Genomic DNA, 18,696 nt, shown 5'->3' on the forward strand with positions numbered 1-18,696 from the left:
GGATCTCTGTGAGTTCGAGACCAGCCTGGTCTACAAGAGCTAGTTCCAGGACAGGCTCCAAAACCACAGAGAAATCCTGTCTCGAAAAAAAAAAGCTTTGTATTTTTACAAATGAGCAAAGAAGCTTAGAAAAGATCATTTGTCATTGATTATGAAGTTAGATATGATTTTGAAAGCCCTGCTTTTCAAAAATTTCACTACATCTATTCATTTGTGTGTATGCACGCATTACGTATTTATGTATGTGTGACATGAATGTGCCACTGCATACATCTGGATGTCAGAGAGTCAGTTGTGGAATCAGTTTTCTCCTTCTACCATGTAGGTACCATAGGTCAGGTTCAGGTAAATAGGCTTGGCAGAACATACCTTTACCCTACTGAGCCATCTCATCTGTCCCCAAAGTCTTTATATTATGCCCATGAAAGGGATTTTACAAAGTAACAGGGCAGTTACTATAAGAAAAGAATGTGAGGAGACCTGCTTGATTTTTCCTTACTATATAATTGCTCCTAATAGTTACATGCCTGAGAATTGTCCAATAGCAAGCAGCGCTGGGACAAAGTAGAACTGACATACCTAGAAAGTTCTGGTGACAATCTCAAAGGATATAATTCAAGGCATAATTAAACTTTAGTTAGTTAACCTTTCATAATCTTGGATTCCACGAACTCCTTCCCATCTATATTACTACCCTACGCTTCAAGGATGGGAGTGGTTTACTTGATGCTATCTGATCTGGTTTTATATGACCACTGTATTGCCCTGTGAAAGACTATAACAGTCTATGAAAGGAGGCAGGTATCAGACTTAGTCTGTTTTGGTAACTGCACATTTCTATAGATAAGTAATTTTTAATACTCTTATCTTGGTCTTAGGTGAAGGAAGAAATTTTGTGTCCTTTTTTTCTATTCTCACTGTGGAAAGAGAGATCACTACAGCATATTCAATATACATCATATGGCAATGAATGTCAAAATGAATGGATGCCAACTATGAGGGAAGGGGCAGGACAGAAAGCATTTCTGAAGCTGGGCAGGGACAGCAGGGGATCCAGCTCACCCATGGCAATAAACACCTTTAGGGGATATTGATATTCATCCTTGAAAAATATGAGCTGCTGTTTTTTACTGTCTATATTCCCATAACAATATTGCTAAGAAATGATCCTCATATGGTTCAATTCTTTATTTTAATATAATAAATGAAATGAATTCTCTGTGTGCTGTAGCAACAGAAAAGGTTAGAGAGATCCTACTCTATTTACTGCTGTTTTGTGATACAATAATGCTACTACACACATTATGTAGATAGCCAATGGTCCCAAAGAAGGTCTGAAATGAAACCCTTATTTATGCTTTGTGTTACAGTAGAGGCTATTATCACAGCAAATGACTCAATGTTTGACATTCTGTTATAGGAAACTGAAGAAATAAAGAAGTACACATAAAGAGCATGCCACTTAGTATTCTGGTTTGATAGCTACAGAAGACACTGAGAAGTCACGTTGTAACAATGGCGACTACTGACAGTTGGCCTTGCTCCTCCTATGGAATGTACTTTATAGCTAATTACAGCGACCAAGCCTCACAAAATTTCTCAAGAGTGCCAAATGTTACTAGCTGTCCAATGGATGAAAAATTACTATCTACGGTGTTAACAACGTTCTACTCTGTCATTTTCATCGTGGGACTGGTTGGGAACATCATTGCCCTCTATGTATTTCTGGGCATCCACCGCAAAAGAAATTCCATTCAAATTTATCTGCTTAACGTGGCCATTGCAGACCTTTTACTCATCTTCTGCCTCCCTTTCCGCATAATGTATCACATCAACCAAAATAAGTGGACACTAGGTGTGATCCTTTGCAAAGTTGTGGGGACACTATTTTACATGAACATGTACATTAGCATTATTTTGCTTGGGTTTATCAGTTTGGATCGCTATGTAAAAATTAATCGGTCTATACAACAAAGAAGGGCAATAACCACCAAGCAAAGTATTTATGTTTGCTGTATAGTATGGACAGTTGCTCTTGCCGGATTTTTAACTATGATCATTTTGACGCTGAAGAAGGGAGGGCACAATTCCACAATGTGTTTCCATTACAGAGACAGACACAATGCAAAGGGAGAAGCAATTTTTAACTATGTTCTTGTGGTAATGTTCTGGCTTATTTTCCTACTGATAATCCTCTCATATATTAAGATTGGCAAGAATCTACTGAGAATTTCTAAAAGGAGGTCAAAATTTCCGAATTCTGGCAAATATGCTACAACGGCCCGGAACTCCTTCATTGTACTGCTCATTTTTACCATATGCTTTGTGCCTTATCACGCCTTTCGATTTGTCTACATTTCTTCACAGCTCCATGTGTCTTCTTGCTACTGGAAGGAAATCGTTCACAAAACCAATGAGATCATGCTGGTGCTTTCATCTTTCAACAGCTGCTTAGACCCAGTCATGTATTTCCTGATGTCCAGCAATATTCGCAAAATCATGTGCCAACTTCTTTTTAGACGATTTCAAAGTGAAGCAAGCAGAAGTGAAAGCACTTCCGAGTTTAAGCCAGGATATTCCCTGCACGATCTATCTGCGGCAGCCAAAACACAGTACAGTACTAAGGGTAACTGAGGCAAATGTGCTACAATGAAATGGTGTAAGACAGCTTCTTCAGTCCTTGAGATTGGTAAATTGTTGAAAACTCTCTAGCATGTCCGGAACCTTGATCTTTAGAAGTGATCTTTTACTTGCTTAATTATAAACTAGTTCAAGGCAAAAGCTTACATTTATCCTTAGATTTTATAGATATATGTAGAATCTTCTCAGAATTTACTGTTAAGCTAACACTTTAACAACGGTTATAAAGTTAAGGGAAATTCATGGATTTAACAACAAAATGAATGAAGCACCATTGTTTTTCAAGTCACTAAAGAGTTACTAAAATTAGGCACTTGATACTAATTTTAAGTATGTTTAAAAACAAAGCAGAAAACATGTTTGTTACTTCAAAAAGTGTATATCACTTGCTGTTGTATTCATTTATGCCTAAAACTCTGCTAACAAATAAATTAATAAAATTATAATAAAAGTGACATTACCCACTATCACTACCAGTGCTTCTATAAAAATGGGAAGAATTTAAATACTAAATATATAAGCTAAGAATTTGATAGCCTGCCAAAGGGACTGACTTAAAGCAGATTCATAAGTGATTCATCCACCTCACATCCTGATAGCGGAAGAGGGTGCTCAAGCAATGATATGGCCCAGCAAGTCCACTGCAAGGTACGGCTCTTACAGAAGCATGCAAATACATATATAAAAACATATGTACAAAGATAATCAGTTGTCATACCTGGGAACAATTAAGGATGTATCAAGAAAAGCATGAAGAAGTAAACTGTGGTTTATTTACCACATGAAATATCTTTAACATTTCAATTCAATAAAGTACACACACATGCATCAAATGGGAACATTTCAAAAATAGTATTGAGTGGGCTGTAGAAATGTAACAATCCTGGCTCCTCTTCCAGAAGACCTTGGCTTGATTCCCAGTACCCACATGGCAGCTCACAAGCACCTGGAGCTCCAGTTTCCAGGGATCCAACAGCCTCTCCTGGCTTCCCGGGACAATGTATAAATGTGGCGCAAAGACAGACATGCATGCAAACCAGACATACACATAGAAAAATAGCACGGAGTGAAAAAGTAGTATTTAGTGAGAAAGAAAACCACACATAAGAGTAAATCACTTATGTAAAATACTAAAATACTATCATTTTCTTTATGTACACACTATAAAAATTCAAAGCACACATGATAGCGTACAACATACATACCAATTTAAACTTAATGGTCACACGTGAAGAGTTCTGACACAAACATGATAAGAGTTTAAAGTGTATTAAACCTAGGTGCCTAAGTGTCACTTTGAAAAATTTCTGAGTGAAATACTTTGTGTATCTGCATGTTAAAATTGGAAGGAGCAAACTGAAAACTTCATGTATGTTCAAGAACAAATAGTAAGCTCTAAGGAGAAGGGACTTAACACTGACTCCTAGGTCAGTGTAGCTTGGCAAGTTAGAACTCAATAAATATTTTCCAAGTAGTTGAATGAACAAAGGAAATAAAGATAGATGGTTAAATAAGACGGGGGAATAAAAGTTGCTTTTAAAAATGGGCATGATCAGCCTTTTCCCAGTCATTCTGAATAGAACAGAAGGATAATTGGATATTGCAATCTAGAGAGGAGGTATCCTTAGGGAAACTGCAAAAATTTCTCTAGTGTGTGTACATTTTTTTTTTTTTGCTATACACAGAACCCAAATGCCATTGTCTGAAAATGTATAAGGCTGTTGTGACAAAGCCCAAGAATCTATGAAATGTGAATTCATATATCACGGAATGTGAATTTTTTTTTAAAAGTCAGAATGCTTCTGCAGTTTAAGACATTCCCAACACAGCTATTTTGGCACCTTGATGATGACAACAATGACTACTCATTTACCACTGCTACTTTCTCGAGACAGAGATTTACTATGTAGCCCTGGCTGTTCTGAACTCGCTCTGTAGACAAAACTGGCCCTGAACTCACAGAGATCCTCCTGTCTCTGCCTCCTGAGTGCTGGGATTAAAGGTGTGTGCCAACATAACAAGCCTAGAATACTTCTTAAGACTCAAGTTAGGCCACTGGCTGGGAAATCAATGTCAAAAAGCATTAGAATGCAGTTAGGAGTTACACTGGTTTAAGTAAAGTGGCAGTTGTAGGCTCTCCTCTAAAACATGTGATCTCACTAGCCTTGGAGAATTGGCTAGGGTTACAGTACCAGAAATTATTTCCCTCCTGTCGATCAGGCCTTAAGTTAAATTAGAGAGTTACTACCAAAATATGTGTCATTATTGCACCCATAGAGGTATCTTGCCATGTCGGTCATTATTGTGGCTCATAGGTATCAGCTGGGTAAGATACTGGTTGCATCCTTCTCTAGGCAGCTTGTAAAGTACTTTCTAGTACTCTAAGAGCTAGTCCTCATAGAGAAAGCTTCCAGGTAAGATCCAGTGGGATTCTAAATAACCCTTATACCCACAGATAAGAAGCTTTTTTTTTGCAGCAGAGAGAGACCATTACAAAAAGCATCATCTTGTCAAAATGCAGAGCGCAATTAATTGATCATGGGCTGCCCAGCCCCAACCAATACATCTAAAGTACAATCCCCATACCTTAAGGCTCAGGGAACATTGTGGAAGAGGGAAGTGAAATATTTTAAGAACCACAGGACCAGGATCTGCTGCAAAATAGTATCTTCTAGATAGGACACAGATGTTATACCTAAGAAAGCTCAACAATATGGTTGCTTTAGCAAGACTTGAATAATGACAATACCAGTTGACTTGACAACACGGATGAGGGGAATGTCATGGGGCCAAACCCCCAGATGAAGAAGTACGGACAGCTAATGACTGCCAAGAGTGCCTAACTAGTCTTCCTCAGGGAGGTGCCTCTAATTGGTTATCTAATACCAAGTGATTGAGCCTGAATTCATATACATATAAACAACACTAAACAGACACAGTATGTTGTATTTATACACTTATACATATATGTAACAAAAATAATTAAATGAATAGAAGGGAGCGAAGTAGAGATATGAGAAGGGTTAGAGGAAAGGAAAAATGATAACATTTTAAGAAACTGCAAGAAATAAAAATTACTTGAATGAGAAAAAGCATGAGGATTTTTGATTGAGCTGAATTTTATTTTAAATAGATTTGCTTGTATATAGTTAGCACTCAGTTTTAGTAAGCATGATAGTTCAGAAAGTGCACTAACAGCTTGAATAAAGAACAGGTTAAGCAAAAGTATATTTGAAAATACAAGTAACATCTGAGGATAGAAACTGAAGTTTTCACTACAATTAGAGGCTTAGAAAAAGTGTTAACGCAATTTTAATTGTTGTCCTGACAATGGTATCAAATACTATCTAAATGAAATTTACTACTTGTTTGTATAATTTTAAATAATGAAAAATTGGATCCTATCAATAGTAAGCATTCCATACCTTCTAATGTTCTATTAACAAACACAGTTTAAACACTATCAAGAGTTGGAGATGTGGCCCAGGGGGTATATTGGCTAGTTTATGTCAACTTGACATAAGTTAGAGTCATCAAAGAGGAGGGAGCCTCAATTGAGAAAATGTCTAAGAAAATGGGGCTGTGGGCAAACTTGTAGAGCATTTTCTTAAATAGTGACTGATGGGGGAGGACCCAGCCCATTGTGGGTGGTGCCACTCTTGGGCAAGTGGTCCTGGGGTCTATTAAAAAGCAGGCTGAGTAAGCCATTAGGAAAATGCCAGTAGGCAGATAACCCTCCATGGCCTCTATTTTTGCTCCCTCCTCTAGGTTCCTGCCCTGACTTCCTTTAACGATGAACAGTGATATGGGCATAAGCCAAACAAACCCTTTCCTCCCTAAGTTGCTTTGGTCATGGTGTTTCATCACAGCAATGATAACCAACATTAAGACAGTGGGTAAGAGCTGTAACCTGAGTACCTAGGGGAGTATAGGTGCAGAGGCAGGCAGATCCTGGGAGCTTGATGGCCAGCTGGCCTGAAGATAGATAAAGTAGACATTTAATGTCCTCTTCTGGCTTCTGCATAGCAGTGCACATACCAGAACACATATGCATGCACAACTATATCCGTCATACACACATACATATGCACGCAGGCATACATGCATGCCAGCACACACATTACACTACACACACTATACTACCTGTTACTCTAAGTTTAAGGACCATTCAAATAAAATACCCATAGTTCTGGAAACTATCTCATTATTTATATTAAGTGACACAATCTTTCTAAACTATTTGTAAAAGTTTACTGAATTAACTTATGTTATTTTCAATAAAGTAAAATTTGATTAAAGTCTATCCAACTGCAATATCATAATGGGCTATTTACTGATAGATATTTCATCTATAAACACTCCTTAAAATAACCTGAATCTTGAGAATAGTTCTAGAGTTTTTAAAAATATGCTAAATTTTGGGTTATTTATAATATATAATCTATTTTTCTTTCTGAGCATTGGTGTATGTATGTATGTAGGAAATACTGTCTTATCTGTCAACACAAGGGTTAGTTCTAAATACACACAGAAAAAGGAAATTCTGAAGTATATGCATATCTTCACCTTGCAAAAGATCTGCCACCAGAACAAGCTTCTAAATAATATCTCACATGGGCAATGCCATATAAGGACAACACGAACTGCCTGGCCCTTGAGTGACACCTCAACTGCTGCTAGTTTTGAGAAAGTCCTGCACAGAACCAGGCTATTTGATGGTATCTATTTCTACAATCTTAGGAAAAGACAATTATACACGAACCTTGATTTTTAACTTAAAAAACAGATTAAACCTGTGCATACAAAAATAGAACTAATCAAATTACAACAATTTCAACCAAAGCCTACTGAAAAATTACTCATAAAACATGAAACAGAATTTTCTCAACAGACAATATGGATGCTGCACAATTATTTTTTAGGTATCTAAAAAACACTGACCATACGTAATTTTAAAATCCTTAAAGTCGAAATGCTCCAAAATCTGAAATGTTTTCAAGTTTCAGATACTGGGATTGTAGGGTAGAGATGATCAGCTAGTAAAGTCTATGCAGATATTCCCAGATTAGAAAACCCCAAGCTCTAAAACACTTATGGCCCTAACCATTTCAGATAAAGGATACCTAATCTGATAGCAGAAACTTACTTAGCTGATACTGAATATGTTCTTTTCCTCACTAGGAAAAGCAAGGGAGGGGACACAGAAAGCAACGTTGATGATATGAGGGGAGGTCATGACATGTGAATGGTTCTCAGAATAGGGCAGGAACTTATCTGAGGTGTGCATGGTTTTGAAAAGCTTCCAAGGTGACTGTCATACATCCCTTTCTGAGAGATGATCACTGCGAATAAAAGCCCCCAACACAAAAAGCTTCTAGAAGGAAGAAATGGCTTAATAAATAGTGTGTGCAAATTTAAAATAAAAAGCCAATTTATGGCCTTACTTTGTATCATGCTAAAGCAATTATAAGTGGAATACAAAGTTACTTGTAAATAAAGAGATGATTAAACATTAAAAAGCATAGATGACTAGATCATCTGTGGATGATTAATTAATTAATTAATAATGATAGAAATCTCTATAGAGAAATGTTCATGTCATAGCCTGGCTGAGTGGCCACTGCAGTGCCACTGAGCTCTGTCTGGGTTTGCAGATGAAGACTTGGTGAGCTGCTTAGGTGGTGGGAACAAAAGGCACAGATCTGGAAATAAGATATGAGATTTGTCCTAAATTCCCACTTTGTCTCTTATTTCCTTCATGTTTACAAGCAACTGAATGGAACTCCATATAAAACTGTATTCCTGTGCCTTTCATCGTGCACCATAGCACTGTATTGTGGTGTGTAAGTGGCAGCTATATTTACCTGAGGGAATGCAAACTCATTAGCTTTCATTCCCCAGACACTGTCTTTGCTAAGACAATGTTTTTTCTTGTCATTTCACTCTACCTAAGTACCATGGTAATCGCCAAGTCTTTATATATTTGTGTGTTGCATGTGTGCAGGGGTTGGGGGGTCAAAATTATGTAGGCCCAGAGATCTCCTTTCAAAAAAAAAAGAGGGAAAATTGAATGGGATAATAGGTAGATTCCTGTGAACTTACTCACACTAATAATAATAATAGTAATAGAGTGAATACTTGTGAGCTATTATTTACAATTTACATTGGTATAGATTCTTATATATTGATACAAGTTATTATATTGAATATGCTCCTATTTCTTTTTACAATATTTGTACACCTATACAAAGTTATTTTGTCAGATTGTATGCATGTATGTCTCTACCTCTCTTTAAGACATTGTGTATGTTGATATACTTTTAGGATATATTCATCATATTGCATTATATATTTCTACCTCTGATCAAGATACTTACACACTGTTTACACTTTGAGGTCATTAAAGACTATTTAATATTCTGATATAAAGTCTTAGTCATTAAGTTATATAGATATTAAATATTATAGGCCAATAGTCATTCATGCTTTTCATAGTCAGACTAATTAGGTTCTTTAGATACATAGAAACTGTATTCTGCATAGATAGGTAATCTTCAACCACTTCAAAGAATTGTAGAACATGGCATTTTTAAATGACTTAGGGTTCTGTTGATGTGAGACACAATTGCTCCTGGCAGCACCGATCTATTACTGAGAGAATGTTAAGCACCAAAGACATTCCACTGGGAGCTTGTTTTCTTCTTGGAACAACTGGCCTTTGGGCAAGGAACTGCCCATGCCCTGACCACTGACAAGGTGCATGATGTCTGGACTGGGCAAGCAGGATACAAGAAGAAAGACTGCCAAACCTTGCCAAGACAGGGTAAGATGATTTTAAAAAATTTTCCTGCCCCTAAAAAGGGTCTGTTAGTTACTCTAGGCCTTAGCCAAAGTTGGTTGCTTCAACATTGCAAATGAGACTTTGGGTGATTGCCCAGGTAGCCAGTTGTCTCTGTCAACTACTGCACATTTTGGAAACTGCTTGATTGCACTTCCTGCCTACTCAAGTAATATTATCTCCCTTTTCAGGCCTTCGATGGGGTTGAAGATTAGATAGTCATAGTTACCTTCCTCTTATGATCTAGCCAAACCATTTCTAACACAAGACTTAGACTCTTTAGCATAGAATGATTATTAAAACATTTTACATAAGATCCTTGCTTAAAATTGTTTATGCTGGCTGTAATTCTAATTTTATAGTTGATATCTGTTCTTATTGTATATAGTTTTGTATTGGGTTTGGAATTCTCTTATTTAGACAAAAGCGGGAGATGATGGGGAATCTCCTTCACCCAATGACCTTTGGGAGGCTGGACCAGGATGGGGCGTGACTTCTGGGTTCCCAAAAAGCCGCTGGCCCGCCCAATTCTCTTTCTTCTTCCTACGCTCTACACCTTGAGGTTGGACCCCCGTTCCTGTTCGGTGAGTTTCCCCCATTAATAAAGAAAAGCCTTAGAACACAGCATTTTGGAGTCAGTTTGGGAATATTTGACTCATGTCACCCCTCTTTTATGTGTTCAGCTTCAATATTTAGTAGAGGCTGGCCTTGAACTTGTGATCTTACTGTTTAGTCAGATCAGAATTTTACAGGTATGTACTGTTATACCTGACTAAGTATTTTTTTAAAAAACAGAAACATATTTTAAAGGGGGGGATATCCATACTACAAGAGACAGTTAAGTACTTACGACTCAAAATTAACAGATGCTAATGTTTTGGTCTTAAAATTCTCACTGGGCATGTTGGTGCATGCCTGTAGTCCCAGCCATTTAGCATATTGAGGCAAGAGACTGCAAATTCAGGGTCAGCTTAGGCTTTACAGTGAGTTCAGGGCCAGCTGGGGTGATGCAATGAGACCTTGTCTAAATATAGAAGGTAGTGATAATAATAATAATTCTCTAATGCCTATACACAAAATTCAAAGTTAGATATATTAAAGCTTACCTCACAGCATCCCTCAAAGTCTTTCTAATGTTAATATATATCTTTTCAATGTATATTTTTGTATTTTTATAACACATGCATAAGATACACTTTTGTTTTAAAAGTTTACATGTGTTATAAATACTATTTTACCATTTTATTATTTTAAATTCTATAGTTTCTTTATTATTATTATTAGTATTTTTATTTTATGTGTATTGGTGTTTTACTTGCATGTATATCTGCGTGAGGGTGTCAGATTCTCTGGAACTGGAGTTACAGACAGGTATGAGCTGTCATGTGGGCTCTGGGAATTGAACCTGGGTCCTCTGGAAGAGCAGCCAGTGTTCTTAACCACTGAGCCATCTCTCTAGCCCCCCCCCCTTTTTTATCATTTTATAACTTTTCCCCACTATGGTTATGACTATCTATGTGTTTAACACAGATGAAGTGTTTTAGGATACATTTCCCCTACCAATGGGCACTTAGGTGGTTTCCAGTTTTCCTGTCAGTAGGAGCCATGGTGAAGTGAAGAGGGGCTTTCTGTTCACCCAGGGTCCTTGCATGGAGGTTCCTTAGAGTTGACATCTACAAGCAGCAATGCTTGGCTGTAAGACTATACAGGTCTTCAGCATGTCCCAGTTCTGATAATTAATTTTTCAAAGCAATTTTACTACTTGTACACTAAATCTCACAAGTGGGAGGAAAGGAGCTCCTAGATGCCCACATCCTTGCTAACACTTGATTTCATCACCTACTGTTTGTCAATCAGATAGGTATAAGATGGTATCTCCTTGTGGCTTCAGTGCACACTTTCCTGATCACTAGGGCAATGGAGCATCATCTTCCATAACACTTCCCACATGTAGGCTTTCTCGAGTAAATGGTCTGCTCATAGTTGTACCTCCCCCTCCTCCCTAGTTGCTTAACTTCCTAGCTCAATTATTATCAGAGAAGCTTTCATCCAGCAACTGATGGAAATAGATGTTGAGACCCACAGGCAAACATCAGGCAGACCTTAGGAAATCCTGTGGAAGATAGGGAGGAAGAACTATGGGAGTCAGAGGAGCCAAGGACATCATAAGAAAACCCACAGAATCAACTAACTTGAGCTCATGGGGACTCACAAGACTGAACCAGCAACCAGAGAACTTGCATGGGACTGACCTAGGCTCCTTGCACCTATGTTACAGTTGTGTAACTGTCTTCTTGCAGGACTCCTAACAGAGGGAGACTGTCTCTGACCTGTTACCTGCTCTCAGGACCCTTTCTTCCTACGGGGTTGCCTACTTCAGCCTTAATAGGAGAGGAGGTGCCTAGCCTTACTGCAACTTGATAAGCCATGGCTAGGAGGCCTGTCCTTTTCTGAAGAGAATGGAGAAAGAGTAGAGGGGAGATTGTGGGGAAGAACTGGGAAGAGAGGAGGAAGGGAAACTGTGATCGGGCTGGGAAAAATTGATTAATTGATAATAAAAATTGTTGAAGTAGTTCTTTATATATTCTGAATACTAATCTTTTCTTGTTTAAATGGTTGCAAATAACTTCTACATGCATGTGCTTATACTTAGGTCAATTACTTCTTCTGTCAGGCAATTGTAGCAAGGAAAAAACCAACTCATCAATAAATCTAGGTAGTCACTAGTCTTTTAATATCATTTTTCAAGGGTTCTACACTTTGTGGGTGAAACCATATTTTTGATATAAGTCGTTTACTTATAAATAGTACAGAGGTGTCAAACGAGGGGACCCTGAGGACATAAAAATAGAAATGTTTTCTGAGTGTTAAAACTACAAAACCCAAATGCTCACGTATGATATGTAAGAACACATTTAAGAAATACTCTCTTAGATCAGGTCTTCTGATTAAATATATTAATATGTCACATGTTAATTAAAGAAAAGAATTAGTACTTCGCTAAGGAATGAAAGAAGATAAAGGGGAAGATGTGCTGGGAAAGTCAGTTGTGCCTATTTCCTATTTCCACAGTCCAGGGTATTAGTGTTGGCCAATGCATAAGGAGTCAGATCTATGACCTCATTGATATGACCATGGGGAGAATATTGGGGAGGAGGAATCCAACTTAGAGCTTAATAACATTACAGTAAATATTGAACAGAGAGGCTGCATAATAGACAGGCTAAAGAGTGCCTGAGTTCAAATGTTTGCTCCACCATTCACGAATTGCCTTGGACAAGCTCTTCCTCCTCCAGAGAAAAACAAGACATGAGTAATGGTGGAACCTCACTTAGAGAGTTGTTAAGAAGGTTGAATGAGTTAATAAGTGTACCCAGCAAGCAGAAACTAATGCGTATGTTACCCACATAGCCAAATGCTAGGGAAAAGGCAGAAATACACAAAGAGCAATGACCAAGAGCTGAGGGTAAACACAAGATCTAGAGAAGTATACAATGAAAGCTGCTCTGGGCCAACTCTGGAAGAAACCGACAAAAGGAACCGAGTTGTAGCTTACATTCCTAACAGCGGTGACTGGGATAGGAAAGCAGATCTATTCTGCGTTATTCTAGCCAGACCATACTCTGAAACTCAGCAAGCAGACAAAGAACGTGAGGGCATCTGGAAAGGTGCCAGAGGATACATTAGTATATCTGTGGAATCTGGGTGGCTGAACTAGTCAGCACACTACAATGGAAAATGGTGACAAGGCACCTTCTCTAAAACTCTGCCTCAATGACAGGAACTCGAGTGAGAGTAGCAATCCTAATCCCCCTGCTGTTACTTGTTTTATTCTTTTGGAGGCAGGGTCTCTCCATGTAGCCCAGACTGGCCTCCAACACACTACTCTACTGACCGAGTCTTCCAAGTTCAGGGACTACAAGCGCACATCACCATGGCCAGTCTGTGCTCTATTTTCAAACATTGCCCAACAGTAAATTTCTAGATCAAAAGTTCTTTACGCCTTTGGCTGATGCTGTTGGCATAGGTGTTACAGACAGTTCCTCTGCGCCAGTTCCTTCCTCTGTTTCCTTCCTGCCCTTTCTGGTGCCCTATGAATGGAGACTTTCTTAGCAGCGGGACACTCCCTTCTGCTGTTTTCCTTTCCTGTACTGAGAGCACCTCTTTCTCTTCCTCACTTCAGTTTTGTCTCTGTGTCTCTACTTTCTCTTTTAAGCCTCTTTTCACATAATTGCATGCCCTCTTCTTTTCCACACCCCCTCTCCATCTGCCAGAAGCAGAAATGCTCATCTGGATGGGGAAATTCAGTCTGTACTCAGAAGAAAAACACCGTTTCCTCTATATCCTTTAAACAAACACATTCAGCTGGCTGCAAAGGGAACTGATAGGTTTGCATGCATGCTCATATTCAGTTCCCCTTTGTGGCCAGTGAGGCTTGAAAAACACAGGACACATGGGGTCAGCTCTTGTGGGTAACGATTACAAGGTTCCAAGTAGCTGTGGCAATTCGGGAGCAAAGAGTGAGTAAAGATATGTGAGTATCCTGCTCCAATGATTTGAGATTATAATTCTCAAAGCAGTGAGCCCTGGAGTGACGGTGACAAGGACAGCTTAGTAGGTGGAAGCTCCTCCACCCTTCTGGAATGATTGTCTTTCCATTGATTTACCCACTCCCAGGGTTGAACAAACTACTAGAAGCTAGCAGGAATAGGCTTTTCTTCTAGTTTTACTGCAAAGCCAGATTAATGTTCTGGAAGAAAAAGAAAGGGAAGGCTATTAATACTGGATAAAAATTACAAAGGAAATGGCCCAGATCCATGGCACATTTAATGTAGCTCTCAATATGAGGAAGAACCAAAGCAGTGCGACATGGCAGGTCCTTCATGAAGCAGTCTTCTTCGCTCTGAGGAATGTTGCCGAGGAAACAGTGGACTCGGAGGTACACACACCTTATTAATCCCTAAGGAAGGAGCTAGCTTACTCTACGTAGAGGAAAAAACATAAAAGTCTAGTGAGCACATCAAATCTGAAAGATATTAAGAGGAATGTGGTAGATGAGAATGGAAAGAATGTATCAAAACCAATTTCTAAAAAGGCGATAATGGATATAATATATTTCTTTAGGAAAAACTGAGTTCTTGGAGTGATTTTACTTGCCAGTTCTTTAGTCTGTCAGGTGGGCGGAGGGAATAGTGTAGTTATGTGATAGCCCCAGGCAGGATAGGAAGTGGCAGGAAAACTGAAGATTTGGTGGCAAATCACATTTTCTCAGGGCTAAAACAACATGTGTGCCCCTGATGCAGAGAAATGAACGGTGAGGAAGGATCAAGCCAGCTGATAGGCTAGAGGAGGAAGTGAGGCCAGTTGAGGAGAAAGGGCATCTCTTCTAATACTTTCTTCAGAAAGTAAAATCTACTTTAAAATATACTTACTAATTATTTTCATTATAAGAATTTTAGTATTATCTGACTTTTCAAACTATATCCATCAGTTGCCATAATTTTATTTTAAAAGTTAAATACCAGAAGATGGCCACAAAACCGTCCCATGATAAATGTTAGATTTTCTTTTCCTTTCCTTTGGGGGATGGAGGTCTCATTTGTAGCTGACAGCCTGGACTCACAGAGATCCATCAAGCTCTGCCTCCTGGGTGCTTGTGCCATCACACCTGTCAGACTTTAGCCTCCAGGATAATTAGAGTCTGAATATTTCACAGAGGCAACTCTTATGATACTCATTAGAGCAAGACAAAACAAAAGCAAACCAAAGAATCCTTTTCATGAATCCTATTCATGGCTTTCATCATAAGGACAGAAAGGATTGTTTTAAAATTATTTTGATTTATCAAATTTAAAGTGGTTTTAATCCACTAGAATAATGACATTTATAGATTTGTTAGGGCTTAAAAGGACGAACCCCACATTTTTCTATTTGCTTAGTTTCCAGCTGGAAATAACTGCAATGTAAGCAGGTTCAGTTTGCGCTAGCAGAGGGTTTGACACTGGTGATACACTGCCCTCTGGTGGCCAAGCTTTAAAGAAGCACGCAGCTTAGAGAGCTGCCCTGTTTAAAATTTAATGCAGGTTTTCTCTTCAATTGTTTTCTACTAGGTATTTATTTCTGGAGGTGCAGAAATGAAGAACATTTATTATTTCCAAGCATCGATGCTTTAGTTTTATGAAAGCATTACATTTCAGGTTGCTTTTCCCTGAAGGAAAAGGCAAGAAGAAAATATTAGAAACAGTGCCATGAATAGAGTTGTTTAAAAGATTTAGAAAAAAGACTTGCTTGGAATGATGACTTGAAATTATTATTTCAACTCTAACCTATTTCCACACATCAAAAGTTACCACAATGCGAGTGCCAACAGAAGAGACCCCTAGTTTAACAGGAATCATCAATGATTTCTAACACCCACTGGGTAAAGGGGTAGCATTAAATTCAGAATCTCAAAGCACGACCCTCAGATTACATGGAAAGTTGGCAATGGGTACATAAGTAAGAACTGGTTTTGGTCAAAGGAGATACCTAGTTGACCACCTTATCAAAAGCAATAACCACAAAGCAGACTCCATGTTGTGCGTCTGTGCTTTTTGTTTTGTTATTTCTCACACATGCACACATACCCACCATTGTTTTGGTTTTGACTTTTTGAGAGAGAGAGAGACAGACAGACAGACACAAAGAGAGGGAGAACATAAAGTTGGGTGGATAGGAAGAATTTTGGGGAGGGGAAAATATGATAAAAATATATGGTATGAAATGTCTTTTAAATAAATAAATAAGAACAATGCAGATTCTGTGAGTGCTATCCTATTTGATGTGAGTCAGGATAAAGTAGCATTTAATACTTGAGGTCAAATCAAGACCTTATATTAGTTGGGTTACCATAGATAATAAGTTTGTCCTCTATGAGCCTGTATCTACCATATAGAAAGTAGAAGAAATAATGGCATTCATCTCCACAATATCCTAAAACTTTTATGTATGTATATGCATAATTATAAAAATGTAGTTAAGGGATTGTTATTTATTATCAAATTCTCCTTTTCTGACCCTCACTCCCAGGACAGTGTCTCACTATATACCATTGTTTGACCTGGAACTTTTTATGTAAAACCAGTTGGCCTCGAAGTCACCAGAGATCCACTTGCTTCTGTCTCCTGAGTGCTGGGATTGAAGACCTGTGCCACCATGCCTGGCTATAAACAATTTTTCTAAGAGCAGTTTATGTAAAACATATTACTTCAATATTTGGGGCTTTCAGTGTGAGAAACTAAATACAGACACTAACAGGTATAGGAAGGAAGACCTCTTAACTAGTTCTCCCTCATCTTCCCTTGAGGCCCCTCCCTGATTTCCTTGAATAAAAGACAGGAAGTGACATGGAACACAGCCTTGATCTCAGAACAGTTTTATCTAGAAATTCAAAAGAAGTAGCGAGTGATAAAATGGCCGAGAAACCGTATTCTTGGAAAGAAGCAGTGGAGAACTCTGGCCGCTGATGCGTGACTAATTATCTTCATTTCTCTGCATTCCCAGCTGCTGTTTTGTGGTGTCATGTGTGCATGTGTTTCTGTGTGGCAATGCAATGGCCACATTACCTTTAGAACCTTGTCACACGCTTCATTTTCAAAAATGCCTGTTTCTCAGGAAAGCAAGTTTCTGTGAACACTACAAGATAGCACAGGCATGCAGCAACAGAGTTGCAGGCCCATTTCCATCTTTACCTTTGGCTGTCCAAGAACCCACAGAAAAGAATGGCTGCTTCTGAAACATGACTCACATTTGGCTGATTTAAAGAAGCCAAAAGTTCAAACTCTTTCCCTCAAGAGTTTATTCCATTACTAAGATTTCTGCCCTCCCCTAAACCTGCTAATTATGTGTTTGCATCCCAGCTGCCACCTCTGAGGTGGCTCCAATTGTGTGGCGAGTGCTAAGGAGGATGCTATAATGTATCTGTGCAGTGCATTCCTGAAAGGTAATGTTTAGCTGTTGCTTGTGGTGCTGGGATTGAAACCAAGGGCATCTGTGATATTTAGAAATGGCTAAATTTTGATTAGAATTTTCTACTGTTTTTTAGTAGTTACTGAGACAAATACTCATGCTGCTTGGTAAGAAAGCAGCTCTGAAAAGTAAGAAGAGCACCCTTTTGGGGCACTAATAAACAATGTTTAACAGACACTTAGAAACTGCTTTTGCTAGAAGGCCGGGGAGAAGGCTCAGGTGGTTAAAATCCCTTGATGCAAACATAAGGACATGAGTTTGACATCCAGAACCCCTCCTCCAAAAAAAAAAAAAAAAAAAGTCCGGGTATGGTGGAGTGCTTTTAATCCTGTGCTGGGAAGGCAGAGTCAGGATCCTTGTGGCCAGCCAGTCTAGCCTCATTGGTCAATGAGAGATCCTGTCCTCAATGGAATTGGATGGTGTTTCTGAGGCTAGAATCTGCATATGTCCTTTGCCTTTCACATGTATACATGCACCTGCATACACTGGAACACGTGCACACACCTATACATGGAAAAAAGAAAAAAGTCCTGATCTTCCTAAAAATCATTACCTTCTCATTTAGGCCCCCATGTAAGTCTGGCACCTCTGCCTTCATTTTACATCTATCCCTTCTACCTTCCCTTACTTGTTATGTTTTAATCACCCAAGGAATGCTTATAAAAAAACCCACAATAACTAACTTATTCCACTGCCCTTCAAGGCCAAGGACACAAAGACAAGACTAAAGGAGGTCTCTTGGTATCGGTTTTTTTTAACCATTTCCTGCTCCAGACACCTAAAAGGTGCCTAAAGTTCTGCACTCATTATCCTAAACCAGCAGTCCATTGGAGTCTACCCCCCCAGACTAGGACAATTCTCTACAACAAGGATTACAGTATGAGCAACCATCTCCTGAGAACCACCCTGCCCCCTCCAACTTCTACAGCCCACCTTGCTGAACCAGAACTGAGTCAACAATTTGTTGATCACAAGGTGATTCACACAAAGTACTGGCTACACCTTGACAAAGGCTGACAATTATGCATAGCTCTTGACTTCTTGCCTCAATTTGTCCTCTATTTAAAACCCATAGCTGGCCGGGCGGTGGTGGCGCATGCCTTTAATCCCAGCACTCTTTAATCCCAGCACTCGGGAGGCAGAGGCAGGCGGATCTCTGTGAGTTCGAGGCCAGCCTGGTCTACAGAGCTAGTTCCAGGACAGGCTCCAAA

General features: G+C 38.9%; 2 protein-coding genes across 18 annotated transcripts in view; one reads left to right on the forward strand and one right to left on the reverse strand.

The window, feature by feature from the left end:
* The window catches only part of Gpr34 (G protein-coupled receptor 34), an 8,337-nt gene extending 5,230 nt beyond the window's left edge, over positions 1-3,107 (forward strand). For all 3 annotated transcript variants that reach the window (XM_013348392.2, XM_026781783.1, XM_013348393.2), the window contains one exon: positions 1,421-3,107. In XM_013348392.2, the coding sequence (XP_013203846.1) occupies positions 1,516-2,634 (1,119 nt within the window). In that variant the 5' untranslated portion in view covers positions 1,421-1,515 and the 3' untranslated portion in view covers positions 2,635-3,107. The remainder of the gene's footprint in view (positions 1-1,420) is intronic.
* Cask (calcium/calmodulin dependent serine protein kinase) overlaps positions 1-18,696 on the reverse strand; it is a 320,516-nt gene that overhangs the window by 126,326 nt on the left and 175,494 nt on the right. The window lies entirely within an intron of this gene.

Source organism: Microtus ochrogaster, chromosome 10, assembly GCF_000317375.1.
Source record: "Microtus ochrogaster isolate Prairie Vole_2 chromosome 10, MicOch1.0, whole genome shotgun sequence".
Taxonomy (NCBI): domain Eukaryota; kingdom Metazoa; phylum Chordata; class Mammalia; order Rodentia; family Cricetidae; genus Microtus; species Microtus ochrogaster.